The 10,489-nt window shown below is 32.8% G+C and overlaps 1 protein-coding gene across 1 annotated transcript; it reads right to left on the bottom strand.

The window, feature by feature from the left end:
* On the bottom strand, nt 5,131–8,452 carry LOC18601156 (nudix hydrolase 12, mitochondrial). The gene is made up of 7 exons (XM_018119657.1): nt 8,252–8,452; nt 7,936–8,097; nt 7,703–7,785; nt 6,306–6,414; nt 6,104–6,187; nt 5,805–5,954; nt 5,131–5,584 (listed from the first exon to the last, which is right to left on the bottom strand). Exons 3-7 carry the CDS (start codon nt 7,774–7,776, stop codon nt 5,312–5,314), a joined length of 690 nt encoding a protein of 229 aa, XP_017975146.1. The 5' UTR covers nt 7,777–7,785; nt 7,936–8,097; nt 8,252–8,452; the 3' UTR covers nt 5,131–5,311.

The raw sequence follows: 10,489 nt of genomic DNA, 5'->3' as shown, positions 1-10,489 counted from the left end.
TTTTCTCTCTCTCGCGCTTGGTGTGTTGGTTTTGTTCCCTGGATGTTGCATTGCATGTGTATATATATATATATACGCCGTGGTGTCTGTTCAATCAGAGCTCTCCCAGTACTAGCACTATGCATTTGCCTTAAAACTTTTGCAATTCTCTTAATTATTATCCTTCATCTTCTCTAAGTAAGTAATATTTTTCCAACAAATTAAAGTAACGGGCCAAGTGACATGACTCTAATTCGATGTATCTGAAGAAAACATAAAGCGAATTCAATACTCTTAAATCTTAAATTCTCTTAAAAGGATTTAAATAAATAATTAGCTGCTTTTCCACCAATAAATATATTCTTTCCAAAAGAAAAGGCCATCAACATTGTCTTGTCTGAAATCAAGACAAAGAGAACTCAGAAAAAAAAGATGAAATTGAGTTGCTCCCCAAAAGGACCTGAAAGATCTCATAAAACTCCAAGACTGTTCCAGTTAAAGAAATGGGTTTTGTGAGAAAAAGGGTCTACAAAAGCACAGAGGAGAAGAATTAAAAAACAGAGGGTTTGGCCTTAATGGCGATGATAAGCATGTTCTGTGAGACACCCATGTTCATGATTATTCTCCAATCAAAGTTTCTTAACCCTGAATTCCATAAATTAACATTGTTGGTTTCTGGATAATCATATACAGTCCAAAGTTCTTCCATGTGACCAGGTCCCCAATCATCCATGATAACTAATAAGAGTAACTTAATTCTTACATGATTACTTAAACCATTTACAATATGATGATTAATCGATTTTATATACGAGGAATGCTTACGTTCCGTTTCATTGGTTTTTTCTATAAAAAAAATTAAAAATAAATAATAAAACTATTCATCAAACAAACCTTAATTCTCTTCCTAAATTTTTAATTATGTAGCAAAAATTCCACTCTTCATTATAAAATATGAACCATGAGGCTATCTTTGTAAAGTCATCCCTTTTAGATGATCCCACATGCCAATACATCAATTCTGTTATAAGATAACCTTTGCAATAATAATTTCATGATGTTGAACCATATTCATTCCCCCTTCAAAAGCATATCTATGTAGCCTTTTTATCCATTTTGTTTATAATTAATGATTCTAAATCTAATTAAAGTTTGGAAAGAGGGCCATGATGAGAAAAGCATTTTTTTTCAAGAAAAAAAATAGTATTAGATTTTATATACACACATATATATGTAATGATATTGTATGATTCTGCTACGAGGAAAATAAATGTCATGATTGATGGACCATGAGAGAAATTATATATCGTCACTTGCAAAGATTATCGAGGTGCTTCATAAGAGGAATTTCTTGTATTAATCATGTCATTTTAAGGTATGTATGTGTGTTTTTTTTTTAAAAAAGGTTTGATTAAAAAAATATATACATCAATGCTGGTGATCAGCCATGTGCATCCAATTTGAGGATGAAATTAAATTCAATGATAAGAGACACATTCTTGGCTCTCTTGTCCAAACCTTCTTATAATTTGGAGCAATCTTCTAAAAGAATTGAACTCAAAAGGGAAACCATTTTGGGCTGCATGTGAAGATCCACATAAGCTCTGCCTTTTCCCAACAAAACAATTGAGTAGGCACTATGAACTTAACCATGGAATGCAAAAATGTAAATCAAATTTCTCCTTTGACTAAATGCCCCACGCCACAATCTTGACCTAAATTCACCAAACTTGATTGATTTAAAGAAATATAAATGTCCGAAATATTCGATAAAAGTAAAATAATAATTTTTAATGTATTAAATGAAGATATTATTTTAATGTATTCTAGATGTGTGTGAGTTGATTATATTCGAAAGTTTTAGTAAAGTTATAATGTCGTACTGATTCTGCAGTTAAGAAGTTCGTAATAACATAGAGCCGACATTTTATGTATCATTATCGAACTTCTTCTAAAACTCACTATTCTCCTTTAAAAAACAGTTGAAGGTCTTGACTAAGTATGCTTAGCGACCACAAGATGAAACAAAAACATGCTAAAATTGGGGAATGTTTTGTGTGTGTGTTTTTTTTTTCATTAAAAAAATAAGACTCCAATAACTCTCTAATCTTTAGCTAAGGGCTAGGACTAGGAATTTTGGATTCATTCAAGGTCAATAAACCTACAAAGACTTTTAACTTAAGGGGGAATCAGAAAGCACGTATTCTTCTTCGCTTTTAGCACAAGCAAAACCGGTGAAAGGGAAAGTTCCTTTGGGATTTGGAGTTTCTGTTTTGGATTTATTTTACCATATTGGGGTGATTTTCTAGACTTTTGTCTTCTTCCATGGATGAGTTTGATTAGGAAGACTTCCATCCTTTCCTAGTCAATGATTCTCCTTAATTTCTACCTAGGGTGTTTTACTAATTATATCTAGGCACGTCGTTTTATGATTTAATCTAGATCCGGTTAAAATTTAACTTACATCACATCTTAATCGAATTCAATTAAAATTTAATACATAATACTCGAATCTGATTATTAATATTTAAAAAAAAAATCCCGAATTCATTTCAAATATGCTAATTAAACATGTTTATATACACGAGTATGAAATTAATACTAAAATTAATCCGATAAAGAGAGAATTTCCTAATTTTATCGGTTAATAATGTATCTCATCTTTCAAAAAAAAAATGTATCTCAATGTCTTAATTTTAAACCCATTATTAGTGTGATGAAGACAAAAATAGAAAAAAAGAGGGTTGTAGCAACCAAGAAACAAAAACCCTTAGAACATGAAAATAATGTTGAAATTGTGGGGTCTGTTAATCGGAAAACATAAAATTATCCTTTACTCCCATATCCCATGTGCAGGCCAAAGTGGGAGGAGAGATTGCAACCCCTATTTTCATCAAATCATCCACCATTAATTATATATTTTGCCTTTAACATATCAATTATACTCTGTTACTGTTCCCTCCGAATTCTCTATCTTATCTTATCTTATTTTTTTTACAAGTTCAGCCGGCCCTTGCTTGGTACTACCCACGTGTCGGTGTCATCGGATTGAAAAGATTGACATGATGTTTAAAAAAGTTTACGAATTATTTTTATATTTTTATTTTAAATTAAATAAATTTTTATAATTAGTGATTAATTAATTATTATTAATCGAGATGTTATTTTCGTTTTATACTGTATAGTGCTAACGTGATATGTTGACATATCACAGTAAATGATAATGTGACATGCTTACATGATTATAACATCACTTTAGCGTCAAATAAGTATAAAATGACAAATAACGTTTTAATTAAATATAATTAATTAATAGTTAATAATAATAGTTTATATGATTTAAAATAAAAATATAAAGACTCGATTAAATACAATTGAAGAATAACAATTGATTTGAATTTTTTAAAAAATATTATGCCAAACAAATTCATTAAGATTGAATTTTAATCATATGGCAGGGATCTTGCTTTAATACTGATCAACAACTAATCATATAGAGAGGGAAATGGAAACCGTGAAAAATTGTTTGCCCACTATCAAAGGGTGAATATTTTTTGATTAAAACTGAATTAATTACATTAATTGAATAATTTTGGTTAAAACAGGTTGATTAATTCAGGTTTTTGGGGGTTAACTTGAAATTAAATGTAATTAAATTGATTCATTCAGTTGGTTTTTTATTTTAAAATGTTTTTCGATTAACTGAACTAACCGATTTAAAATTATAAGCATATAAGTAAGTATATTTTTATTTATATCTGTTGTCATATTTTAATATTTTTAATCATATTTGTTGAAATAATTTTAATGTTAATAAGCTTACAGTAATGTTAAGATCTTATAATTTAAATATATTTACATTATTATTAACATAGATAAAAAACGAAACTATGAAATTGTACTTTAGTCCAAAAACTTTTAATTATTTCGATTGCCGATCAAATTAACCTGTCTAATTCAATTAATTAACAAGTTAATAGATTAATACTTGATTTTCAATTAGTTTAGTTAAATTTTAAACAATATTTGATTAATTTGGTTATAAAAATTGTTTTAACTGAATTAACCAATTTAATTATTATTTTTTCTCTCACACTTGACCTGGTTGTTGGTGCAGTGTCAAACCTCGGATTACTCAATTAGAAAAGGGTTCAAACTTCCGAAGAAGATGTTGGCTTGAAAGTTGAATGGACGACACGAGGCGTTGTGTGCACGTGTCGGACCATGCCTTTTTCCGGGAATCTGGCACCCCTGTCTGCTCGGCTTTCCGTTCCAGTGGATCCATTAATGGGATCAAGTTGGAAATATGTCCTCTTTGTGCACAACAGCAGAAGCATCAAAGCAGGAGCTCTTTTCCACAATTTCCCCCTCCATGCCATTGCTGATATGCTTCTGTTTAGTCAAAGATCACCTTGCTTTCCTGCTTGCCCTCTCTTCAACCCCGAAAGCGTCTTGGATGATATAAGTAGTAATTAAATAATGGGGTTGTTGTAATGATAAGGATGTTCATCAGTTCCAATTAAAATTTTTTGGACATTACGTCGAACAAGATACTTGCTGTCCATTCTTTCTTTGTTGGTTCATGGTTGATAAACTGGAAAGTTTCTCAAGTTGCTTTATAGCAGGTTTTCTGCCTGATTAGTTTTATTGTCTGGATATATAAATATAATAAGAATTTATTTGTCAATCTATAAATTTTTAATTTTAAGTTAAATGGTCGTCTTAATAATTCAACATGATATCAGAATAAATACTCTCATCATTGTTATGCTTTGTAAAATTCTTGCGACGTAATAAGTCTTTGATTTTTAAATGTGTTAATATTAAAATGATAATAATCTCTTACTTATTGAATTAGAGGAATGTTAGGCGTATAAATACAACAATGACCTCTTTACTTGTAGTCAATTGATTTTAAAATAGATATCTCTTCTAAACGTTTGATAATTATCAATTTGAAATCAGTTTTAAAAATGTAATTTGTTAACTGCTCAATCTGATGATCAGAGTATCCTTGAGTTGAATGCCTGATGCAGACCCATTACAGGCCATGGAATGATGTTAGCCTGGGCCTGTTGGCCTTGAAAAGCCAACATGTTTTGGCTGTTTAGAGAACCAAGCCACAAACCGCAATTTCCTAAAATCAAAACGGGAGCCAAGAAATGGAAATGATTTTCACTAATTAATGACTAAACATTCTAAACCAGTACGGTGCTTCACAAATTTGATCTGTTAAAAAACGGAAGAAGTCACAGACATAATGGAGTTATAGAAAGCCTAGTTGCCCTCTTAGTAAAAGAGGCAGAGGATGACTATTACTAAGGTCGATGTCTCATGTCAATGGCAACCTTTTGAGAGGGATGTGCCACGGGGAGCTTATAGCACTCAAACCATGATGATGCTGGGCGTTGGAAGGTTTTACATAGCAATTTGCAGCCATGACTTGACAGTCTGCCACAACATCAGATACTGGAATGGATGGGGGCTCAACTATCTCCTCCTCCAGCTTGAGTTCTTCATCTTCTGCCATAACTCTCAGAAACTCCTCCAGTGCCCTACGCATCCAGTCGTATCGGCAGAGTCGGAAGGCCTCTTTTACATTTACCTGTAGAGGTAAAGATATGTTTCAGAAGAATTGAAACTGTTTCAGCAGCATGGTTAATTTGCAAGTATGATTTAGCATGCATTCCTGCAGCATGTACATCGGAAAGTACTGGAAACCTAGTAAACTAGTATTTGATTTTTAGATTTGGCAGTGGCATAACTCTGGTGTAAGTATGGTGTAGATTGTTTATGCAGTTGGCGTAACTTTTTCCCATACTAACCCAAATCCTATCTCGGTCTTTCTGCTCTGGCCAGATGTCAAGCTCCTCGGTCACCTCTAATGCAAACATGAACCCTCTGCAGCTTCCTTCCAGGGTGCAAAGGTCCTGCTTGCTCTTGCTTCTAAACTCCCATACTCCTAGAGGAATTTCCTGAACAAGAAGAAATTCAGCCTATCAGAATTGTTTAGAAGTGGTGATAAACGGATCAAATACCATATATCTCACATTTAACAAGTTGATATATATGAAACAGCAATTGTCAAAAAAGGCAGCTGTTGGGATAAATTAACAGAACCTACTCTTAATATTCCTCTAACTCCTGCTTCTTCTAAGGCTTCACGACATGCTGCTTCTGCAACAGTCTCGTCATCCTCCCATCCACCCTGACAACAACAAAAAGGTAGAGGAAACACTGATCAACTTTTCATTCCAAGGAATCTCAAATGTTACATGAGGTTTTGCCAAATAGCGTAAGGAAGAGATCAAGGGAAGCACATGTACCTTTGGGAAGACTAAATCACTACGATTTGGTGAAGAGATCATGAGAACTTCTATCCGGTTTTCCCTGTCAACATCCTTATCTTCCTCTGTCAACCTGTAGGGAATACATCTGTTGTAGGGCCAACACAAGTAATAAGCAAATTTGCTTCTCATAATTAACTAAAGGATCACATTGAAGATATGTTAGATATTGATTAGCTGAGACTCTTCATGCAGATCAGTTTTCCTTGAAACGTTTCAAGGTCAAATTAATTTTTCTTGATTCTCCAATTTCTGTTTGAAGCTACATGTGCATTTTTAGGTTGGTTCTTCATATAAGCCTGATGCCCCTTCAAAAGTTTAAAACTCAACTTGTCCTTTAATTGTATGTATACATCTACATCTTGAATTCTTGATGCTCGATTTTCTATCTGAAATCTACATGTTCACATGTTGGTTGCATACCCCATTTAAGCTTCATCAGAAGATTAGCAAGGTAAGTTCGACTGGTCAATGCCAGCTTTGGAAATGCCATGAAGATCAAATCATTCCATTCAATATTCATCATCCTAGTAAAAGAAAAAGAAGATTACATTTTGAGAACATCAACATCATCAAACTTCAAAGTCAACAATGTTGAGAGGGGACATGTTGAACATTGTTCAGGGTACTAACTGTAAGCTAATTGTTGAAAATGGTGGGATCGGATGCCTGGATGTTTCCGTTTCGATACAGAGCATTGTTTGAGGTTCAGCTATTTACCAAACGTTGCAGAACCTTAAACTGACCAATGACCATGGAACCAGAAGCCATTAGGTAAACCGACCTCTTTAACTAAAACCTCCTAGACAACCCTCCTGAAATTCTAAATTACCATAAAGGTAGCAATTAGAATACTAATATCGCTTTACCAATGAATCAAATCAATACAAAAAGATTATCTGCAACCTCCATTACTGCACTCTGCTCTGAACCTAAAGGACACAGCAAAATCATTTTAATGGAAGACCTTTCCAACATGAAAATCCTCCCTCCCCCTCTTCTTTCTCCCTTCTTCTGGAAGGAAAGGGCAGATCAGTTAACAGAGTGAACTGCATACCGTAATGAATTAACTTAGGAATTCAACGCATGGGACAAGATATAGATTATGCAAAACCTTGAATTTTGTGAGGTAAAGTAATAAATTTAAGAGGACATATTCTGACACTAAAATAGGAGAATATCTTCTCCTTGCTCATCGAATCAAAACGACACTTTTGAGAAATGTAAAGGAATTGACAAAGATAAATAGGATAAAGCCAAGCTTGGTACCTAGGCAGGCTGAATGTAATGCATGTCAAGCATGAAGAACAAGAATGACAAACTGAAACAAGAGAGCAGGAATTGAGAAGATGGAAGCAAAATTAAGGAGGGCTTACCCAGAAACAAGTCGAAAGTTATTCTCATCATACCGTTGGCGGTGTCTCCCTGTTCTTGCTAGGAAACCTGACATGATGATATTCTGCAAACGAACAGACATCATATTCATACCTAAAACTTCAAAGATATACAAATTAAATCCATCTACAACAAACACTAAAAGGAAATGATATATCTGTTATGAACATAAAATTCTGAAACCGAATGCATGATTATCATCCTCAGTCCTCACCCTTGGTACGGAGTCAGCAACCAATCAAACCCAAAGCCAAGAAAGAAGGAAGAAGCAGTGAGAAAGTTGAGAGCACCAAGAGGCAACGGTGGAGGTGGACTTTGAAGAAACAAAGGCAGCAGCAGCTTTCATAACCAGAAATGTCAAACGAGAAGCTGCAATCTATTTTTCAAACAATCATAATCCCACGATCAGAAGATTAAAAGCAAAAAAAAAAAAAACCCCAACACAAATCTTTCAAAGCATTTGTACGTCATAAACATATTACATATATATCTGTGTATAACTCTCTTTCTTTCTATCCTGTAGAACGAACCTTATCACTTATGGCTTTGACAGAAGCTACTTGTGACCAGGAAAAAAAAAGAAAATGATTGAAACCGAATAAAACAGTTTGTTTCTTCTCTATCTTTTCACTACGCAAATAAACGAAGGAACAGAGGAAGGAAACAATGGAAGGGAGCCAGAGATTTCCGCGGGGCCAGTGCAACTGTATGCCATTTATAATCACTGCCAACCTCCGCAGGCCCAGGGTCGTTATCACTTTTCTTTATATATTTCGTTAATTATTGTTTATGATATTACATAAAATAATGCTAATTAATAAATTAAGTTAAAAACGCCAAACTTCACCTACGTATTTTGTGATGTGATTTTTCCATACGGTACCCTATACTTTCTTTGATTTTTTTTCTCCAACTAATATTCAGTGAATTATTTCTGTTCCCATTAAATTATTGAATTATTAATTTTGTTTAATAAAATAATAAAAATATTTTTAATATAAATAATAAGTTAATTTTGAATCAAAAATATTTTAATAATTTTACTAAAAAAATTAACAACTTAATCTCCATAAAATTAGAAATTATCTACAAGATGCTGCTAATCAAAATAAAAGATATCCAATTAATATTGTAATTATTGATATGGAGGAAGTGAAAGGTAATGAAATTAAATTTAATAACAAGTTACACTTGAATATTTAATTTATTAATTGATATATGATTTATTTTTAAAGTAGGGTTTGAAATTTTTTTAATTAAAAAAATATTAATAAAAGCGCCATGGGGCTTTCCGAAATGTAAAAGAAGTCAACCAAATCAATAAAATTGGGTGTCTTTAGTGGTTGGATCTTTCTTGATTTTCTCCTCTTTTTATTTTTTTGGCACCACCCCCCTGCCCCCCCGCCCTTTTTTTTAATTATTCTGCCTTCCAAGAAAGTCTTCTTCACCAAAGTCATTATTATTATTAATGGTGTTATAAATACTTAATAATCTAATTGAATTCTAAGAGTAAATTTCAAGTCCAGATTCACCCCTTCACCACTTTGTCTGCCTCTGTCTCCGTGTAAAGATAACTTCATATGCCAACAAAACCATTTGTTTCTATTTCTTGAAAATCATAAGTCAATGGAAGCGTGCTTTGCATTGTTACTCTTAACCTAATTATATTAATTATACAAAAAAATAAACAAAATAGTTCTGATACCAAGTGCAGACTAAAGAATGAGATTATCTTATCGTAATCGTAACATAATTCTTATTTATTTAACGTATAATTTGTACTATTATTATAATTATGTTGTAATTAACTCAATCGTAACTCTAATTAAAAGATGCTTTAGGTTTACTACACTAAAACAAAGTAATTAAGGATGATGATCAACACAAAACATGATGCACAAAGGCAAAAGGGAGGACTAATTTAATCAGGAGTTAAAACTTTCCACAGTCAATGATGTGAAACAACATATGGAAAGAAAAGCAAAGTCGCTTTTGTCACAAAAAGATGTCAAAAAGAAAGGAAAAGATGAATTCCATTTAGGTTTTGGGAAGTCTCAAGTCTCATTTTTTGACCCTCTTACCTGTAATTTATGCCTACACATGGACAAATCAAATCAGAAAGTTAAGGCAGAAGCTGCTTTAGAAGAATGCTTTTCCTCTTTCTTTTGGCTGTGTGAATATGTATATATAAACAAATTAGCTTGTTAAGAACTTGCACATCTCAGTTAGAACAGAAGATCACTTAGCAATGAACGTTGCATGGGAACACCGCCTCCTTATATATATATGAATGGGATCTCTCACTTTTTTTGACTTGTAATTCATACATAATTAGTCTGACCCAGACTTCCATTCCAGCTGCTGCTCTTTGCATTAGTCTTCCATTTTGTTATGAAAAATTAATATTAATATATATATATATGTATGTATGTATGTATAATATATGATTTAATAGTAAGTGTGTGTATTCTTTTATCGAAAGAACTTGCAGGCCTAAGTTGAAGTGGGCAAAAGGGGAAGACGGTGATCATCCTAGCAAATAATTCCAAGAGGAAGCTTTCAGTCAAAGGTTAGTTACTTACATAATTTCATGCAATAAAAAAATATTATTTTTTGAAATAAAGAAAAATAACAGGTCCATGCCAATATTAAATGTGACAATGACATGATAGGATCCCCACATGCATGCCGACATAAATGTCTGATGCATTACGCATTATATGCATGTCACATGCTTATAATAATCCCTCCACCAACTTGGGCCGGCC

Source organism: Theobroma cacao, chromosome 4, assembly GCF_000208745.1.
Source record: "Theobroma cacao cultivar B97-61/B2 chromosome 4, Criollo_cocoa_genome_V2, whole genome shotgun sequence".
Classification (NCBI taxonomy): Eukaryota; Viridiplantae; Streptophyta; class Magnoliopsida; order Malvales; family Malvaceae; genus Theobroma; species Theobroma cacao.
The sequence above is the reverse complement of the archived record's forward strand: the minus strand, read 5'-3'. Positions and strand labels throughout refer to the sequence as shown.